Raw genomic sequence first — 21,785 nt, 5'->3', positions numbered from 1 at the left:
CACCCAGGTTTTGACCAGTACTTCACCTCCCGCTCCCTGGAGAACAATCGTCGCAACATCTGGTTTGCCGAGTACTGGGAAGAGGACTTCAAATGCAAACTGACCCGTCCAGGATTGCAGCCTGATGAAGGGGCACGGAAATGCACAGGTATGAAGGCACCAGGGAAAGGGCATTCGCAGCAAGAAGGGGGTGATGTATGAAGCAGCTGTTGTCTCGTCACCAGCCTTAGGAATGGGTGAGCTGCGTCAGCTGACCCAGCTGGGCACCTGCCTGAAGGAGTTGCCAAGTTGGGCTTGGTGGCGGGCTGTTTGTTGAACACCCCCCACGGTACCAGGCAGTAGAGTCCCTCCCCTCAAAAGGGAGGAAGGGGATGAGTCTCTGCTAGCATCTCCAAGCACTGCTTTCCCCAGGTGCCTCCCAATTCAGCCTCCTCGTTGCTGTTGTACTGTTCTAATACCTTTAGTTGGCAGGAACATCCCTGACTTGAATCTCTTGGTTTCCTTGGGTCCTCATGGCCATCACGAAGACCCCAATTCTCCCCATCTGCTCTTCTCTTCCTCTGGGTTGTCTGCTGCTGAATCACTGCGGCAGCTCACAAGCTAGCCGTGTCGTTTCTCAAGATTATGTCCAACAGCAGTTGAGGTCATCACTGGTGCTGGATTCTCTGCCCCTAATCCTGTGACTTTTAAATAAGATTAGATTCACACTGTTAGGTCAGTTTTGCAAAAAAAAATGTGCAGAGGTCACTAGCCCATGAAACTCCATACTAGTCTGCTTGTATATGTTAATGATTTGTGGCCTAAAAGGGATGGGGGAGGAGAAAGAAACCCCTTTTCTAAAGGTTGCCTACCTGCTCACCTGGATGTAGATCTTACCCCCGTAGGCAACCAGGTGAGTGGCAATTTACCCTTGATATGTAAAGGAGGTGTCTGTGATTACAAACCATGGCAGTCAGAAGTGCAGCTTCCAGAATACATGCAGTTGTGACCATGAGGACAGCTCAGTCTAGAAGTAATCAATTCCCTTTCCTAACATGCTCGTCTGGTGGTATGAATTGGTGGTATGGAAGTTTTGAGCAAGGGGAAATGGGAGATCCCAGGGAGGGTCTTCATCATCTGGCCAGTCGTGGAGTTCAGTCAACACTGACTGTTCTGCAGAGGCCGTGGAACAAGGTGATAGAATTGACTGTACCATTTCAGAGTGCAGTGGGGGTTCTTGTATTTGAATGCTCCTCTTTGTTTTATTTATTTTTTAAATCCTCTGCAAATAGAAGAATTAGCCTAGCAAGAAGAAACAGTGCTACAGTCTTTCTTTCTGCTGTTTCGATGTGTAATTTGCTGGAAGGCTTTTATTTAGGGAAGCATTAAAAATTGCACCCTGCAGCCTGAAGTGGTACAATCCGTTGTACCACTTTATTCTGCTTAATGGGTAGCCTGGGTGGTACATTGTTGTGTAGAATAAGGTCCTAAACAGATATAGTAAAATCCCAGCCTGTACTACTGCAGTTTGCAGATGGGGCAGCTCATATTTTTTAAGTGTGCCCCCCATGTAAACAAAGCTAACTCCTCTGATGTATCAAACCCTAATCACATGTTCTGTTCAATGCACATACAATCAGTGCACTGTATATACACATACAAATCTTCACACACGTACAGTTATTCAAATGCTATGGTGAACACACTTACAGCAGTGCACCATTCTGTCTGTATCACGCCTTTGAGGGGCCCTGTACCCAGGTTTACTTTCAAAGTGAACAAAAACCTGCACCTGTTTCTGTACATGAATTCAGACACTTGAATACATGTACAACATAATTGTCTGAATAGGGCTTAGTTAACCACATTTCAAGGACGGTTTCTTTTGTTTGGGGGAGCACATGACAGTCCCACCTGCAGTCTGAAGTGATACAATCCAGTAGGGATGTGCAATAAATTCAGCCAAATTCAATTTGAAATCTAATCAAATTTGAATCTATTTTATTTGGAACCATCAAACAGAGTGGAGATTCGTTCAAATTGATTCAAATTTGGGCACATTTGAATCAATTCAAATGAATCTCCACTCTGTTCAGTGGTTCCGAATCTATTCAAATTCGATTTGAATTGAATTCAGCTGAATTTCATGCACATCCCAATCCAGAGCTCTGCCACCTCATTCTTCAACACACTGTGGCTAAACTGTATCCCTGACCCATGTTTCTTCCCCACTCCCCAGGGGATGAGCGGATTGGACGAGACTCAACATATGAGCAGGAGGGGAAGGTACAGTTCGTCATTGATGCTGTATATGCCATGGCCCACGCCTTGCACAACATGCACATAGACCTCTGCCCAGGCCATACTGGGGTGTGCGACAAGATGGATCCCATTCACGGACGCACCCTGCTGCACTACATCCTGGCTGTCAACTTCAATGGTGAGACCGGAAGGGTTCGTCTGACAGTGGAGATGTCACGTTTCTTTGCCCACCCTCAAGCAATTTTGAAAGGGCAATTCTAAACTTGCAGACAGTGAAAATGAAAAAATAACAGAGAGTCTTGTGGCACCCTAAAGGCTAACACACTCATTGTAGCATTCTTACCTGGCAGGTGTATACATATATACATGAGGAGAAAGGAATAAAAAGGGTGTGTGTGTGTGTGTGTGTGTGTGTGTGTGTGTGTGTGTGTGTGTGTGTGTGTTGGACTGTGAACAGTTGAGCCTAAGGGCTATGAAAGGCTATAGTCCCCCAAAGCATATGCAATAATGAATGTGTTCATATTGAAGGTGCCATAGACCTCTTGTTGTTTTCACTGCAACAGATGAACATGGCTACCCCTCTGGAAGCTGCTACTATTAAAAATGAAGTAACAACCCTATCCAGGGCAATAGCAAGGAGTGGGAGACTGGCTCACCTGGTTAGCACACAAATCTCTGCATGGGCAGGGCTGGGGGCATGCAGCCATGGTAAAGCCTTTCCCAAACCATACCATGTCAGACTTCCAGGGTGGGGAAAATCACATGTTCAAATGCTCCCCACCTATGAAAACTCAATTCACATACAGATGAGCACCAGGGAGAATGTTGAGACAAGCTTTCTCTCTCTTACATGCTGGTTTTGTATGTCTAAAGAGCTGTTTGTGCTGGTCGGTGGGGGAGGAAACATTCAAACATGTAGCCGATAAGTAAGGTAACAAAATAAATAACAACTCCTGCCACTTTACCACTTGTTCCTGCTGAGTGCCCATCCTGGACCTGAGAAAGGCCAGGCTATGCACTGTAGGGCTGAAGGAGTGAGATAATGGATGGGTCCTGAGTGGGGCTGAGGAGATGGGTGAGGCCTACCGGTCTGGTGGTGAGTGACATCAGCATCCCACATGTAACCCTTCCCTTCCTACAGGCAGTGCTGGGACACCAGTGATGTTCAACGAGAATGGGGATGCTCCTGGCCGCTATGACATTTTCCAGTACCAGCTGACAAACACTACAGCCCCTGGATACAGGGCCATTGGGCAGTGGACAGAGTATCTCCGCCTGAACGTGAGTGACTGAGCACAGCACAAGAAGTTACTGTAAGACCAGAAATGGGGGTGGGTATTTGGTAGGGAATCTGCATCGATCCATTATGTATTATTAGTAGCATCATTTCCTGACATGATAAAATCAGGGCCTAAAGTCAGAGAAAAGCTAGAGTGACACACAGTCCCAACTGAAACTGCCATTTACAGGCAGGAACACGGCATGGATATTGGGTAAGGCACTCTAGCCATCCAATCCTCCATATGATCTCTATGGTGCCCAGGTCGACTTACCTAGTGCTAGTTGCATGGCCAGTGGTTGTGTCCACTTGGTGGCTTGTCAACTGTGCTGAAGGCCCACTAACCTGTGACTTTTGACTCTCCCCCCCCCCATCTCTTTGAATGAGGAGCTTCCCTGGTCTTTTAGGCTAAGCTCCCATTCGCAGGTCCAACTGCCTCACAACACCTATTTCAACCCACAAATCAACTACACCTTCCTCAGTGCAAGAACTGCTCCAGCCCCCTGGTTGTCCTCTTCTGCACCGTTTCCTGTTCTACAATATCCTTCTTAAGATATGGCGACCAGAACTATATGCAGTACTCCAAATGTGGTCGCACCATAGATTTGTATAAGGTCATTATAGAGTACTGTCCATGATACTAAGGGCACAAGAGAGATATACCTGGAAGATAGGTATGAGATTGGGCTTTTGGGGGCCATTTCTCTGTGTTTTGAAGTGCTGAATACAAATCTATCTGATGCCAACTTATTACTCTTGAGCCATGGACATTTAATATGGGTCAGCTGCCTTTCTACATGGTGTATACATTTCTTAACGATAATTGCTGCAACCATAAAGGTACTTTGAGCTTATCTGCATATGTCCCTAACCTTTATATACATTTTGGGAAGTATGTACATGGTAATTTCCTACATTGGCAAGCACTCTGATGAACCCTTCAAGTCTAGAGGAAGTCTTGAAAAAAGCTTTGAAAGGCGTTTGTGCAACAATGAGCAGGGAAAAACCTAGAATAATAAATCCACATAGTGGCCAACATTCCACTCAGCAGAACACCAGCATTAGAGATCTGTGCAACATGAAAGGCAGCCCCAATAGTGTAGCACGACTGGGCAATTGCATAACAAACTATGCAAGGACATATACCTGAAATCAAAAAGTCCTTTTGAAGAGAGGAGAGAGCAGTGAAAATTGCTCCTCCCTCCCACTCCGGGCACATTTCCCTGCTTGGCAACACTCTGGGCGGAGCTGTGACTCAGCTCCCATCACATGGATCTAACACTGTGCAGAAGGTCAGCCATTCACTGGAAGAGCTGGGCAGCAGTGGAGCAGTCTCCCCCATGAAGCCATGGGCTCTCCTCCACTGGGGTTTTTCCGACAGTGGCTGGGGTTGGATCTGAAGACATCCAAGGTCCCTTCCAACTCTAAAATGAAATGTTTCTATTATCCAAATCCCTTTTCAAAGCCGTCTGAGCTAGTGGCTGTTAATCTTGCAGCATCATATTCCGTAAATTAATTATATGTTGTGTGAAGCATTACTTTTTGAATCTACTGTCCATCAGCATCTAAAAAGAAATAATATAAAGCTGACTAGTCACCACTGCATTTCTAGGCAATGGGTGAAATGCTACCTGGCTTCTTTGCTGTGGGATGCTGGAACCATGGGCATTATGCCTTGCACTACCTCACGACCATGGGCCATCTGGGATCAAAACTTCCTGAAAGTTTTGTAGGATGCAGTCATCCTACAGTCACATCCATGAGGTTTGGTAATGCCCCAAAGTTGACATAGATCTAAACCTGCCACTGTCAGCAGGGGTGGGGGGAAATGGGTGTCATCATCCCATCATGCATGTGGTAAACTAGCTAGCTGGGTACTAGGCTATAAAGATGGAGATCTCATACAGGGAGGGAGATTCATTATGGATTGCTGCAGCATAATGAGACAGGAATGATATATGCGGCAAGCTGAATAAGTACATAAACCTTCTCAGCATGGCCACACACTTGGATGCCACAATTAACATGCATAGAAGTTAGATAGCCACAAGAAAATTGCATGCTAATGATGCGGAATATACTGGCTGCAAGGACTTCACATGTCCTTGGTGAAGAAGGTGCATGCAACGCCATCAGCTAGGGAATATATAAAGCAAGGAAACATCTACAGGCATTATCTGATGTGTCACAGCACAGCGTAATAAATGGAGCCTTGCCTCTCTGTTTGGGGATCGCTTATCAGTTGTTCCATCCACCTTATTTAATGGAGATTCTGACATGATCGATCAGTGTCCCTCAAAGTCCAAACTAATAAATGAGCTGAGAATCCAGGCACCAGGTGTAATTTGGTAGAAGTGAAGTTTATCTGTTCTGGCCAAAGAATAACTGTGTAGACCTACATTGAGAATATGATCCTGGTTGTCATGAAGAATATTTAGGAGCTACCTAGTGTCTGAGAGGGACAGTACAAAGAGGACACGAAGGTGATTAGGACAACATAGTAGGCCTCTGCAGTCTACAGTGAACATGCAGATGACATACTGACTGTATCCTCCAACATGGTGCACCTGGCACTGCCGGGTACCCCGAGTCTTGAAACGGGAGCCCTGCAGATGCATCATCAGGACTACTGTCTGGGGAAACTGCAGGCAGTTTCAGCCAGAAGATTCTCATTGCAGCTCATAATCCTCCTGGCTGAGAAGTCAGGTGATAGAGGAGGGTCATTCTGGTACAACTGGCAAGTATAAAGGCTCTCAGACCCAGTGATTTTCTCTCTATGTGCAATTAATCATTGGGAGAGACCAGTTATCTTACCTCCATGCACCAGATTTTCAGCCAGCCAACCTGTCTCCGGTCTGCCAACCAATCTGCCCTCGGGTGACTGAGCCCTTAAGATGGGCATTATATGCAAGCATGTTTCAAGCACAAGTTTTGTGATTCCTGGGCGCACCGTAAGTTCTTTCAAAACTAAAGATACACGGTCCTGTATGGACTGGGAAGCTGATGTTGTAACTGCAAAGCAAGCTATAAAACAGATCCCCCTGGTGCCAAAAATGGCAAGATACTATCAAATGACAGATGTATTCATTCTCCTTGTTCATTTCCACAATGGACAGGAGCTGACATGTTGCTTGTGGATGCAATCCCTTGATTACCATCAGAAGGGATTACCATCAAATAGTATCCGACGTTGCAGGCTCACTGCACAGGCTGTGCTTTGTAATAAAAGCTCCAGCATCTTGGCTGTTTTGAATCATCTATACAGGACTGTGTAAGGGAAGCTCTAATTTCCATAGCTTGATACTACAGTTATTTTTAAAAGCCCAATATGCGACTCATCCACATTCTACACATTCTGTATTGCAAAGAAGATGTCACCAAATCAGTAAAGCTGTTAGACTGGGATACCTGTACCGGGCGAGGTCAAAATTTGGAAAGGGTTATATAATAGATGGATAGTTATTAAAATTAATTATGTAAGGGTCTCTTGCTGGGAGGCTTAGTGAGAGGGCAACAGGCTAAGCAGAGCAGCATTGCGGCTGCTTCTCACAGTGGCTCTGTGAGAAGCTAACAAACTAAAGCACGTTTTTAATTACACACAAACACGCTGCTTTTCAAACACATTTCAAAGTGCTGTACGCAACACAGAAAAGTAAAATGCATTATCAAAGCCAACTAATATAAATGCTATCATCATTCTCAGTATACAAAACAACAGAATAATTGTATGTATGTTTTTATAACACAAAACAACAGAATAATTGTATTTGTATACATGACATTTTACTAGAAATTAGAGGACAAATCCCTGTCCTAGTGGGCTCCCAATCTAAAATTGACACCATATCAGTTTTGTTGGGACCTCCCTGTAGGCCCATATGAACTGAAAGCTTGGCCTAGAACACACACAATCCTCTCCCGCAGAAGCATAGTACAAGGAAGGATTGGTAGTGGTGGGCATACTGTCTTTAGGGAAGCATGTCCTCCACTATTGACCTTCTCACTACGAATCCTAATCTTCCAAGGAATGACAGTGTTCCCTAGAACTGCTTAAAAACCATAACTACAGTTTTGTTCTCTCTGTCCCCTATAGATAGAGGATATGCAGTGGTCAGGCGGTCAGAAGGAAATCCCTTCTTCAGTGTGCAGCCTTCCCTGCAATCCAGGCGAGAGGAAAAAGATGGTGAAGGGGGTGCCTTGCTGCTGGCACTGTGAACTGTGTGATGGCTACCAGTACCAACTGGACGAGTTCACCTGTGAAATGTGCCCCTTCGACATGCGGCCCAACCTCAACCGCTCGGCCTGCCGCCCAACCCCCATCGTCAAGCTTGAGTGGAGCTCCCCCTGGGCAGTGCTGCCCATTTTCTTGGCCATTCTGGGCATCCTTGGCACTGTCTTCATCGTCATCACTTTCATCCGATTCAATGACACACCCATCGTCCGGGCCTCCGGTCGCGAGCTGAGCTACGTCCTGCTAACTGGGATTTTCCTCATCTATTCCATCACTTTCCTGATGATCGCTGAGCCCGGTGTCGGCGTCTGCGCTTTCCGACGCCTCTTCCTGGGCTTGGGCATGGCTATCAGCTATTCAGCTCTGCTCACCAAAACCAACCGCATCTACCGTATCTTTGAGCAAGGCAAGAAGTCAGTGACCCCACCCAAATTCATCAGCCCCACCTCCCAGCTGGTCATCACTTTCAGCCTCATGTCAGTGCAAATTGTGGCCGTGGTCATCTGGCTGGGGGTCCAGCCCCCCCACAGCATCATTGACTACGAAGAGCAGCGTACACCCAACCCTGAGTTTGCTCAGGGGGTACTCAAATGTGATATGTCGGACCTGTCCATCATCTCCTGCCTCAGCTACAGTATCATCTTGATGGTCACTTGCACTGTCTATGCCATCAAGGCCCGTGGCGTGCCTGAGAACTTCAATGAGGCCAAGCCCATCGGCTTCACCATGTACACGACCTGCATAGTCTGGCTGGCCTTTGTCCCGATCTTCTTTGGCACTGCACAGTCCGCTGAGAAGGTGGGAGCAACAAGGCTGAGAAATGGGTGGTGAAAAGAAGCAAACATGGGGGCGGGGGGAGAGAAGAAACTAAGGACCAAACTAGACAAAATGAGGAAGATGAATGACCAATTTCTTGCTCTTTTAAACAAATCTGACAAATTGTGATTTCCATGGGAGATTACCAGTTTCACCAGCCCTTTTCAACCCACCATTTGTCTAGTCAAAATTGCCCTCCCCTAGCTGATTTTATCCCTGCAGGAAAAATATATGGGGGACCCTATATCTTTACCTCCCTACAGATGGGAAAGCAACTTGGGGGAGGACAATTGTGGGTTTTTTTGGGGGGGCGGTTAAGCAGCCCCACCACAACTGTTCTTCTACTCCCAACAGCAGTCTTTAAGGTGCTTTTCAGTTTAAAAAGTGTCAGAAGACTATTCATGCATCTTCTGTGTCTTGTCTAATTTGGTCCTAAGAGTTCAGCATTAGCTGAACCTGATATGTTTCTTGCAGGGTCATATCATTTCAGACTGCCAGTGGAAGAGGAGATCTGAATTTTTCGATCTTCTACCACATAAGACCATCTATTGGTACAAATCTAGCATGTCAGATGAATAGCACCTCCTCTCTGACACGATCGGTTTGTATTTGTAAGAAGTTTTTTTCTCAGTCCCATGCCTGCAGCCTGAAATTGTCATGCCCAGTGAGGGTGCTTCTGCTTGTCTGTTTGAGCATCAAAAGCAGTCTTGGATTTCGGCAGACTCTGAGGAGGTGATTGAGGCAGGCAAGGATGTTTTTTCCCCTAGTGAGTTCTGGTGATCAGTCATGAGCATACTGCTCTGTCGCTAACCAGTGGTGCATGCTCACCTCCTCTTGGCTCACTGCACAGTATTTTTGAGGTCCTTTGGGGCTCAATGTGTGATTGTAATAGGCAATGAAAAATAGAATACTGTATTGTAAGCGGGTTGTGATGGCGAATGGACGCTTTCGTTTATTCCACACAAGTTATCCTCCACAGTCCTTGACATCCTGACTAGTGATGCGCTGGTGCAACGAAAAGATGCTGTGTGTGTGCAAAACGATTGGGGAAGTGCATTCAGTCACGGGAAGTTTCAGAATGATGCTTTTGCGCTACTGCACAGAAATGCCCTGCAAAAAGGATGAGGCGGCAGGCCACACAGGTTGTGCACCTTGTTGCTCAATCACAACCATGTTTGCGCTAGCACAACACTAGCTCGGGATGCAGGCTCCAGACTTAGCACAACTAGCTAGTGCAACAGCTTTGCGCTAGCACCATCTACTCGTGCAAGAGCTGCGTTCATTGGGATGTGAGCCAATATTTCCATAAGGCCCCTACACGGAGGTTTTTCCTTTTTAATCAGTTCAAAGGTATTGATTAATCAACTAGTTAATCAACCTATTAATCTTTTAATATGTGGATAGGCCTAACAGTTAGACACACTGCGGGATTCATAGCATTCCTCAGTGCAGAACTTTTGATTTGTTTGTGGGTGGCGTGGCTTTTTATAAGTACATATAGCTCTGGCTATAAGAGGAGTGCAGCCGTGGATGAAGCTTCCCAAGGTAGTTGTAGAATGAAGGATCTCTTTCCTTGAAGGTTTCAGGACAGAAGAAATGGGAAGCTACCCCTCCTCCATGTCTCCTGTTCCTCTCTCCCTCCTAATATCTAACATAAGATAGTGTATGATGTACCACAGTCACACTGTGTGTTTCCATGTCCTTACCTTGTATCATTGACAACAGGAGCAGGAAAACATATAGTGCAATAACATACAGTCTAGTGTGCCGTCAAGTTGATTTTGACTCCTGGCGCCCACAGAGCCCTGTGGTTTTCTTTGGTAGAATACAGGAGGGGTTTACCATTGCCTCCTCCCATGCAGTATGAGATGATGCCTTTCCTCATCTTCCTATATCACTGCTGTCTGATATAGGTGCTTCCCATACCAGCAGGGATTTGAACCGCTTGTTAGTCAAGCATTTTCCTGCTGCTCCACTTAAGGTGGTAGTGCAATAACATAGCACATCTTATATTCAACATTTTCAGGAAGAAAAGGAGGAAAGAGACGTGAAGCAATGGCAGTTCTGTAGCTCTTTTACCAGCTAGTTCTTCACTTAAGGAGGAGGCTTTGCATACTTGGTGAATATTTTAAGGCACAAAGAAATCTGTATGGCAGTCGCTGGAGTGCTTGACTTGCACCAGGGTGGTTTCCAGATAGCAAGCTTTACAACGCAAAAAAGTGGTGTAAACTGTGATGTTTTGTGGTGCCGATTTAAAACCACAGTTGAAATCCATTGCCTCCTACAACAGGCAAATACAGCTATTTTTTTTACAACGCAGATGCAACGTTATAGGGCTGTAACACAGCAATAAGGCATTGGAAATGTGAACGGTACCTTGCTTACAGTGCCGGGACTGTGATGTCAAGACACAGGCAGTACGGAAGGACACTTAAGGGATACATTGTGACACTGTGGTAGCCTGCCCTCTGGAAAGCACCCAGGGAGACCTGCATCCACATTTTCACGCAGGCACAAAACTCAGAACCAAACTATGTATTACAAGCAATGACAAGTAACGGAGACCTAATAGTGTTGGTGGAGGGGAAAGGGCTGGCAAATCCTTCCCCATGGCTCCTGTGCTCAGAATGGCCGTTTCCTGAGGCTAGTTTTCATTTCTTTTCCAAAAACCATCAGGGCTTTGTTACACATATGTGCATATCCTGTCAAGTTTGACTTTTGCTAGATCACCCTGAGTTTGTCACCGTCTCTCATAAGAACATAAGGACAGCCCTTGCTGGATCAGGCCCAAGGCCCATCTAGTCCAGCATCCTGTTTCACACAGGGACCCACCAGATGCTGCTGGAAGCCTACAGGCAGGAGTTGAGGGCGTGCCCTCCCTCCTGCCGTTACTCCCCTGCAACTCAGCCTCATAGGGCTGTTACAAGGGCTCCTTGGAGGAAGAGCGGAATATAAATGTTAAAAAAAATTAAAAAAAATGAAATCATAAATGAAATGAATGAGGTAAGCAAAGGCCCTTGCAAGCCCAGCACACCATCTGAAGATGAAGCTGCATTTCTGCACAAGTCCCTGCTTGGCCTTGCTTTCTTTTCAGTTAGAAAATATACCCAGATCAGTGACCCATGCCAAAACATGAGGAGAGTTCATCTGAGGGCTGAAGCAAGCAATACGCCTGCTGCGTAATTTTGGCTTGTGTGCTTGATTCTTCCAAAGTAAAGAGCACAGGTTGCGGGGGAAGATCAGGACCATGGGCAGCTTTACCTCTTTGCCCTCTGTAGATGTGACCAGGATCTGCCCACCCCATCTGCATGCTATTCACGATAGAAAAATCTGGCACCCTGTTCCAAATCACATACTAATCTAGTTTTGGCCCTGGGAGTGATAAATTACCCATAGATATGAAATTTCATGGGCTTGGGATACTTAAGTCTGCAGAGGACAGACTTAAGAAGAAACCAGAAACTTCGTACTTAGAAGCAGCAGCAGGGGAACAATGGGGCACTTGCTTCCAACTCAACATGCTCAGGATGTGGGGGTTTAAAAACCTGTGACAGGTCTAACTCCCTACTGCAGGGCCTCTGTTCTGTGTTCACAAAGGGCCAAGTTCATGCAATCAGCTGGATCCAATGGCTCTTCTTGAACTGTATTACATCAGGTTGGGGCCTCCTGTTTGAATGTGCCTGCATGGAAAATGGGGGGGGGGATCCCTGCTTTGAGATAAACACCGTGTCAAGGAGACAAATCTGCTGAACTCTTTTCCCTAATTAGCTTTTCTGTCTGCAGAGGGTTTTAAAAAAAAAAAAAACAGGGAAGTACTCAGATCCTACAGCTGCACTCCACCCCACTTAAAATGGTACAGACCAGGGTAAACTATACCACTTGATACTGCTGACTGTATAAACTGGTCCTGATCCATTCTGAAGTGAAAGGGTGAAGCCCTCTTGCTTTCGTCGCAAGCATCCAATTTTTTTCTCCCTCCCAGATCTACATTCAGACGACGACATTGACCATTTCCATGAGCCTGAGCGCCTCAGTGTCCCTCGGGATGCTCTACGTCCCCAAGGTCTATGTCATCGTCTTCCACCCGGAGCAGAATGTGCAGAAGCGCAAGCGCAGTTTCAAGGCAGCAGCCACAGCGGTCAACGCCTCCACGAGGCTCTCGCAGAAAGGCGCCCAGAACGGCGAGAGCAAAGATGAGAAGCCGGACAGTAAGTAGCCAGAAAGTAGGTATCGCTATCTTTTTGCTTTCTGATGATCCCACCCGATGTGCCTCCGACTGACCTCAGCCTGCCCTGTAAGTACAGCTCCCTCCCTTCCTCCCACCCTCCCTTCTATTACACCCCCGCCCCGGATATCCTCACACTTTCCCCACTGCCACAGTGCCTCTGGGACATGTAAAAAGAAGGGCTGTCCACTGATTAAACATATGGTAGTTGCTTCAGCATTTGCCCATCAACCAATTAATGCCCTTATTTTTTACATTTAAATAAATGTGGAGGTCACCAAAACTGCAATGTAAGTGTGAAATAAGATACAGTTTCATAAACAAACATCAGAATTGTTGGATAAAGGCCATCTTTAACATTTTTCTTCATTTTCATTCTTTATTACAGTAACATACCAAAACCAAAATAGTTTCAAAAAACAAGCCCATGTGCTGTTAAGCCTCAGCCCACATTTTAAAACTTCCCCTCAATGATTAAAACCAGCTCCCACAGATTAATCAGCTGATTTTTCTAGGGCTCAAAATTCACAGCCCTAACACAAATCCCATTGGATCTCACGAAAGGCTGGATGAAATTAGGAGATGTCCAGGAACCAGCCATTGATCTGGCTTGTCTTTGCTTCTCATGGTGAAAAGGCACAAGAAGAAAGAGCTGGTGTGTAACCAGGCCCCAGTAGACGCTCAGAATAGATATTGGGAGTAAGGGAAGACTGACAGGCCATGAGACTCCCAATCTTTAACAGGCTTGATGCTTCCACTCTGTGTGATGCGGAAGGGATTTCCTCAAGCATCACATAGTCTGTCAGAGCCAAGAAATCAACTTGACAAGCCCTAGCTCAGGGGGTTTCAACCAGGGGTACTCTGGGGGAACACAGAACCCTCCCGCTTCCCTGACTCATTTGCATGAGAACTATCGACTCTCCACTCTCCAGGAGGGAAGAGTGTCAGGCAGCATCCCTCCCTCCTCTTCACGTGATTGACGGGCTATGTGTTCCGACTCAGCCCACCTCTCCCTGGGCCTGACTGGCAGACTCACAAGCGAGGGAAATACTAGCTGGTGCTTGGAGTCAGCATTGTCCTTGCTGCTGAGTGTGTATATCTGGTTGAGGGAAGAGTGGGCGGAGTCTGAGCACCTAGCCAGTCAGTCACATGAAGAGGAGGGGTCAGGATGGGTATTCTGTGGAGTCCTGGCCATGAGGCTCCAGAGGACAGGCAGAAGAAGGAAGCCACAGCATAAAGAAGTTTTGGAGGTTGTCCCCCCGCCCCCCGATTCCAGAGCAGATTAACTTAGTTTGTGCATTATTTCCCACCAACCATTTTATTTCCGCCAGAAGATTTACTTCTGGTTGTCACAATCCTTGACTGCTCATATGGGGTACACAGATGTGATGTACACTTGTTTTAAAAGGCTGAAAACTCCTGCCTTTGTTCAAGTATGGAGAGGGCAGGAGTTCACAGAACAAACAAGCATTATATCCTCCCGTAGAATCTGTCATGGAGTTACTGCCTTGAGACTGTGTGTGTGGCTTTCCCATAGTTCTCTTCAGGGTTATCCCACAATTCCTTGCAAGCCTGAAATAGGAACACCACTTTTTCCTTTAGGCCTCCAGGCAGCCAGGCCTCTCCAACTGCTCCATCACTGACCTATTTGACAGGTGGAAGTGTGTTCCTGAGGCGATTCTGGTTACTAGCTTTTAAAAAATTATCTGGACTCACAATCAGTAGAATAGGTTTTGGCAAGCCCATGAAATAAAAGCTGCACCGTACATTTCCTCTTGAAGCCTCACATCCCATCTGCATGCTGAAAGCAACTATCCCAGAGCGCAGCTTTCTAGTCACTCATGCTAAACCAAGAGGCATTCTGGGGAGAACTGGTGTCGGCCTTACCTTATGAATCAATATTTTAGGATAGGCTCCATGATAACAGAAGTCACAGGGGATGCTGCCAAGGGTTCGCAAAAACTGAAGTAATTGCTCATACAAGCATAGCCTCAGAGAAACAAAATCATGGTTTGTCTAGGGATGTTTAAAGGTAAAGTGTGCCGTTGAGTCAGTTTTGACTCCTGTCACCCACAGAGCCCTGTGGTTTTCTTTGGTAGAATACAGGAGGGGTTTACCATTGCCTCCTCCTGCACAGTATGAGATGCCTTTAAGCATCTTCCTATGTTGCTGCTGCCCGATATAGTACCAGTGGGGATTTGAACCGGCAACCTTCTGCTTGTTAGTCAAGCATTTTCCCCACTGCGTGTTTACCATATCCTTAAACAATGCAGAGCTTATATGGACCCAGGCTCATGGGAACATAGCCCTGGAATCCCTTTCTTCCCCATTCCAGGGCTCAACCCTGGAACATGTGATATAGTAACAAAGACGATTATGCCTCCGAGTTCATGCAAAGTGCCTTTCCCTCCCTGCCGAAAAACCACAGGAAACCCTGAAACTCCTGATTATAGGGGGCAAAAAATCCAGGCCAGAAGGCGTAATGCACTGCCGGCAGACTCAAGCCCCACAACCTTTTCAGAGTTCAGCCACTGAAGATGAATATGCCTCATGGAAGCAGAACGCCTGGAACCTTTCCTGCTCTGTGCGATGCTCTCAAGCATTGACTGAGAGGCCGTGCTTTGCTCTGGTTCACCCTCTGCAGCTGCAAACAGGCTGGAGACCCTTCACACACTGGCCTTGGAGGAGAAAACCGAGCCAGTGGGGTGGTGCGGGCAGCGGCTGTGGAATATTAATAGCCACCCTCGGTGGGCAAGAACGTCCCAGAGCAGATGGCGAGCACTCCAGTGCCTTGTGCTGCCGTCACCGCCAAGAGCGTATGCCTGACCAAGCAATGGCAGAAACAGGCAAGATGCAGGAACTTTGTCTCTTCCTGCAGCCTCCCCTCTCTCATTCTGTCCCACTAGACCCTGACTCACTTTTCCTACACCCACACCCCTATGTTTTAAAAAAAACTTTGGATTAATGGACCTGGAATAACTCCTACTCCTAATTCTATATCTACCAACACTGATGGGGATTCGAATCCCCATTTTATTCATGTGTGTGCATTGAAAGAGTGGCAGGCACCCAACTTGCTGCCATTCCAATTTATTCTTCACTGATTTCAATGTATCTCTGGCCCATCAGGAATTCCCTCACTAGATCAGACCAAGATCCCTCTAGTCCAGAATCGGTTTGCATCAGCAGGCAGCCAAATGTCTTTGGGAGCTGGCAAGCAGTACATGAAGGCACATAGTCACCTTCCCCTTTTGTTTGGCTCCAGCGTCTGCCGTTAAGGGTTAGACAGCCTTTGAACATGGAGGTTCTAATGTACTTAGCTATCAGGTTGACAAAGAAGTCTATACATGTGGCTTATCTTCATGTGAAACCAGCCCCACATCTTGTGGCAGTTAATTAATTCCCTACGTTAATTAGGTGTTCTGTAAATAAGCATTTTATTTGGTCTGTCCTGAATCTACTACAAACCCATTTCATTGGGTGGCCCAGCATTCTAGTATTGAGGGAGGAATAAAAAATGCCTCTTTCTCCACACCATGCTTAATTTGATAATCGTCTGCCATGCCCCCTGCTGTGGTCTTTTACACTAATAAGAAAAAAATAGCATAAGGAAAGTATTCCAACTCCTTGATCATTTTGGTCATTTCTTCTTGCACCTTTTCCAGGGCTACAACACCCTTTCTGAAATGAGAGAACCAGAAGCGGAAACAGTATAACTGTGGCCTCATTATATATTTGTAAAAGACAGTACAATATTTGCCATTTCACTTTTAATCCCTATCTTGATAATTCCCATCATTACAGACCAAATTCCATGAGATGTGGCAGATCCATGAACAGATCTCTTGATGATGTTTTATTTCATTAAAAGCTAGTGCAGGAATGTGGAGAGGATTCTAATAGGGACTGTGGCAGGAGCAAAGGGTTAAAGATCCCCTTCCCTCCATTCGGTGGTCCCAATCTGGATCAGGGCCCTGCTACTGTTATTTAGCATTTAACCAACACATGCAAGCACTAATTGTGCATTTGTAACATGTAGTTTGACCCTAAGGGATCAGGAAGTATAGGCTAGACAAGGCAGACTGACTGATCAGCCACCACAGACAATCTTAGGGAAGCTATGTCCAGTCTAAGGAAGTGCCTCCTAGCATCCTCTGGGACATTGCAAGAGCTGCAGAAGCATGCCTCTCGGGTCACACTATGCAGCCACTCGGAGCAGCAAAGGGTCCTTGTGCTATTGTTTCTCCACAGCTGCTGAGCCACCAAAGCACTTCACACAGACATTATCTCGTAATTCTTACAACAACCCTGAAAGGGAGGCCCATATGATTGTCCTCATCAGGGCTGTCCCTGTGGGGGTGCAACAGGTCCCAGGATAAATTGGGGGGCGGGGGGGGGCGGCAGCACAGAGATTCCTGCCTGGAGTCCCTGTGTCCCCACTGCCTTCCCTTAGGAACCAGGAGGCTACTGGAAGAGCCATTCTCTCACCGCCACAGCCCCCATGAGGACCTGGGGTGGGGGATCAAAAGCAGGGGCAGCTCCAGCTGGCCCTGGGCAAGCCAGAGAAGAGAGCAGCCCACCGGGAGCGGCCACGGTGTGCAGCCAGGCAGAGCACACCGCAGGCGCCCAGCTCGGCCAGGAGCTCAGATGCTGCAGCAGGAGCCACACTCCAAGGGCGGCAGCAGTGGGGACAGGCAGGGAGGCGACAGGCAGGAATCTCCACGCTGCCACTCGGTTCCAGCTGGCACTGGGCTTCGGGCAGTTGCCCCAATTCCCCCCCAGCAAAGAACAACTCTGTTCTCGGCAAACGGAGGGCTGAGCTGTGAGAGAACGGCTGGTCTGTGAGGCTCCCTACAGGGCTCATGGCAGTGGCATGACCTTGTGAGCCACAGGCGGCCAATTTGTAGCTCAATCTCTTGCCTGTTTTGCTAAAACAGCAATGTTGGTCCCTGGCTTGGGCCAGGGAGAGTAGAAAGACCATCTCTTGCTCCATAAGCACAAGGTGTTCTCCACATTAACTGATTCAGAGTAAGTATTCCACTCTAGTTCCACACACTCACCATGATTAATGTAGATTACAAGACACTCTTGTTATACTTGCATCAAAATGGAGGGGGACACACCCTTCACAGCATTTTAACCATCCTGAGAGAGTCTTAAGGAACAAAGAATGCATGTCAAGTGATTTTGGGTTATGGAGCCTTAAATACAAGGCTCGCTTGGTGATCTTTGACCAGTTATTCTCTCTCAGCCTAACCTACCTCACAGGATTGTTGTGAGGATAAAAGGGAGGGGGGAAGAACTATGTATGCCACCATGAACACCTTGGAGGAAGAGTGTAATAAATACTCAGTGGCAGGAACCACCACCACCAGCAAAATGAATCTTTAAAGGCTCCCCATCCATTCTATGATGTTGACACAGACCATACATCCACCACCACTCCATGATTGCTTCCAGGAGTGTAAGGTCCAGTGGTGGGGTCCTGTTCATGACTGTAAGCTTATACAGTCTCTAAGTGGAGGCGCCAGTTTCTGTACATGGTGCTTCCATGCAATGCCAGAGAAGCCAACACCCCTGCTGATGGCTCTGCATGCTCTCTGAGATGATTGTATGGAGGCAGCCAATCACAAACCAGGCAGTTGAGGCCTTGCCCCACATCAAATACCAACACACACACACACACACGCCATTAGCCAGTTTTGTCATTCTGGGTCCCAGCGTGACCAGCCTCCAGCCACACACCTGTCTCTTATCTAATACATCTCATTTTGTGTCCTTTGCAGGCCTTCCTAAGGTGATGTACATCAGCTACACAGAACTGACAATGGTGCCCACATGACTGAAGAGGAGGAAGGGCACAACCATGGGGTGGGTGGGGGAGTGGGGCGGGGAGAACATTTGGGAGGTGGAACTTAAGGGAAGGGGCTGGGGTGGGCATGTTTTGGGGAATAAACCTGTATTTTTACAAACACTGGTCTGCTTTATTCAGATAAAATCTTTATTCCAGTCAGTGGCCATATAGTGAATAATCACTATAAAATTACAGTAACAGCAGCAGCAGCAAAGCAGGAAGTTGTGCGGAACATGTGGCAGAATTCTATATGCTAGCAATCATGTTAGCCAGACCGTAATTGACTGCAGTTGTTACTGACACACAATCTGCAAATTTTATGAGGTGCTGCACAAAATTTAGCACTATTACTTGGAATATCAGACTGCTGATCGGAAAGGAGCAGAATATAAAAATCATTAGTTCTTCCTGAATGCTTATTTAAATAAGGTAGTATTCATTTATATCATAAATATCAATAGAAGGCACAGTATAAGAGAACATGATCCACTGTTTCAACATCCAAGTTTTCATATGGGCATGTTTGACTCAGATATGGGATGTTCTGATACCTACCATGCCATCCAGAATGGCAGAAGCACATCAAAACATGTCTTTGTAAAGGCTCTCCTCAATTTTGATATCATTCCGTTATAGAGATAGCTGGTTTACGATCTATCCTATTCCCCGCCCCCCCCCCCCGCCCCATGTCTTACAAAACTAGGGGTCCTTTTGATGCTCTACAGTTTGCTTTATTTAAAATCGAGAGATCTAGGGAGCCAGGAGTGTGGTGGACTCTCACATACAGTCCCCAGCTCTGGAACAGGCGTCTTGGGGTACATTTGCACCTCCCCTCACAAAACAGTAGATTAAGGCACAGAAGTGAACAGAAGGTGTTTTCTCTCCACCCTGTTGACAGTGCATATAGTACTGAAGTACTTTAATTACGGTGAAAACAACTACTGTTTGAGGTGTGTGTGTGTTAATGCATCCTCAGAAATTGGAACAAAAGGGACAAGAGAACCAGAATCGCTTGATTCTGCAGCTGCAGCTTGAGGCGGCAACAGATTATCAACGGCCCCCTCTCTGCTTTGCCATCGTATTGCAAAGAAAAAGGCGCTTCTGGACTCTGTGCACCACCACCCCCCCACGCTAGATCTGGGCTACAGGAAACGTCCCACAGTGCCAGTTCTCTTGGGTTATTTGCAACAAAAGTGCAGAAGGATGAAATTGAATCAGACAATTTCATCCTACATGTTGACTTCTGTAACCAAAGGGATAAGTGAATTTATCACCATGCGTGGAGCATTCCCTCCACCTCCAGGGGTGACTAACGGGAACAAATCTGTCTATAACTGCCTTGTCGCATTTTTCTGGAGCAGTTTCCATTCGTGGTTAAAAAGGCAGGGTGGTAACCATTGTTCCCTGTAACAGATACTAAAATTCCCATAATCCCCAAGCAAAGGCTATTGCAGCTGGGGAAGTTGGGAGTTGTAGTCAACAACATCTGGGAATACCTGTTAGAGGGAACTCTGGTGGGAACTGGCTACTGCTGGTGCTTTGTACATTCTGCACACATGTGTACATGAACGCAATCTAGGATCCTGCCCCAAATCCTATCTCCTGAGAAGTTCAGCTTTCTAACCCTCTGGCTTTCTAAACAGGTTACTAGTCCTCAGGGTTGCAGAAGAAAGCTGGAAATCATGAGGGCACTGCCTCGTGACATCTGAGGAATCTGAAGAGAACAGGAAGCTTCTAGTGGCTATTACCATCTTGTCCCTGAACCATCTCCTAAATAACTGTTTCCTACTAGTCCTTGCCCCCAAATTCCAAAAAAATTGTGTCTTCAAAATGGAATGTATTTCACAAAATACCAAATACATATGATTGCAGAACAGGGGCCATTTGTAAAATCATGTGGGACCACAGGACAAAGTGTGCCAAAAAAGTCATGTGGACACTACTAGAGCACCTTCCTTATGAAGCAAGGCTTCAACACCTGGGGCTTTTTAGTTTAGAAAAAAGATGGCTGCGGGAAGACATGATAGAGGTCTATAAAATCATGCATGGTGCGGAGAAAGTGGATAGAAACAAACTTTTCTCCCTCTCGCATTACAGTAGAACCAGGGCTCATCCCATGAAATTGATTGCCAGGAAATGTAGGACCAACAAACGGAAGTACTTTTTCACACAAAGCATAATCAACTTGTAGAATCAGCAACCTGGATGGCTTTAAGAGGGGTTTGGATAACTTCATGGAGGAGAGGCCTATTGATGGCTACTAGTCAGAGGGCTGTAGACCACCTCCAGCCTCGGGGGCAGGGTGCCTCTGGGTACCAGTTGCAGGGGAGTAACAGCAGGAGGGAGGGCATGCCCTCAACTCCTGCCTGTAGTCTTCCAGTGGCATCTGTTGGGCCACTGAGTTAAAACAGGATGCTGGACTAGATGAGCCTTGGGCCTGATCCAGCAGGGATGTTCATGTTATGGCACAAATGCTCTCCTAAATGAGGGGCTTAAAAAAAAAAAAAGCAATGTGCCCCTTCAGCTTTACTGCTCTCGCTTACTCTGCCTCCCCACCCCCCACTTCTGCCATTATGCCCTTTCTATGGGGCCACATCTAACCTTACAGGAGGGGGGTGGTTGCTATTCCATCCTACACCAGTAACATTTGAATCTGAAGGATACTCCTGGGAAGGACATTAGTGGTTACTTTCCATGCCTTGCCAATGAGGTAACCACATCATTAACCCATCAAGATCTCCCAGGTTCAAAACATGCAGAAACATCACCCTCAGCATTGGGAGAAAATGGCTCTCGCTCTCTCAGGACTTCTAGCAGGCTCTCAATCAACACAACTTCCTACATGAGCACAAAGTAGGAGTCAGGCCTTCCCAAACGGTCTTTGTAATTAACTTCTGAATAAGAGGTAAGCAGGCAGGCAACTCAAGGATTTTTAGTTGATTAAGTATCTGTCTTTGTTCTGATTAATTATTTAGTGGAAACTGTAGAAGGTTGCATAGTATCCAAACTCTATTATAGGTGGGTGGGTGCTGAGATACGGAATGAAGTGTGTGGTAATTTATAATTTAACCAATGCTACTATTCATCATGGAGGATAGGCCACCTTTATGTTTTCATTCCCTCCGATTGTAGCACATGC

The 21,785-nt window shown here is 46.6% G+C and overlaps 1 protein-coding gene across 5 annotated transcripts in view; it reads left to right on the top strand.

Annotated features, from left to right (window-relative positions):
- The window catches only part of LOC128347328 (metabotropic glutamate receptor 6-like), a 56,022-nt gene extending 37,355 nt beyond the window's left edge, over positions 1 to 18,667 (top strand). For all 5 annotated transcript variants that reach the window (XM_053301797.1, XM_053301796.1, XM_053301798.1 and 2 more), the window contains 6 exons: positions 8 to 148; positions 2,219 to 2,419; positions 3,383 to 3,522; positions 7,614 to 8,549; positions 12,550 to 12,775; positions 18,579 to 18,667. In XM_053301797.1, coding sequence (XP_053157772.1) covers positions 8 to 148; positions 2,219 to 2,419; positions 3,383 to 3,522; positions 7,614 to 8,549; positions 12,550 to 12,775; positions 18,579 to 18,634 — 1,700 coding nt within the window. In that variant the 3' untranslated portion in view covers positions 18,635 to 18,667. The remainder of the gene's footprint in view (positions 1 to 7; positions 149 to 2,218; positions 2,420 to 3,382; positions 3,523 to 7,613; positions 8,550 to 12,549; positions 12,776 to 18,578) is intronic.
- Positions 18,668 to 21,785: the final 3,118 nt, after the last annotated feature.

The sequence above is a fragment of the Hemicordylus capensis genome, chromosome 2 (assembly GCF_027244095.1).
Source record: "Hemicordylus capensis ecotype Gifberg chromosome 2, rHemCap1.1.pri, whole genome shotgun sequence".
NCBI lineage: Eukaryota > Metazoa > Chordata > Lepidosauria > Squamata > Cordylidae > Hemicordylus > Hemicordylus capensis.
Note: the sequence above shows the minus strand (reverse complement) of the source record. Positions and strands in the feature narration are given on the sequence as shown.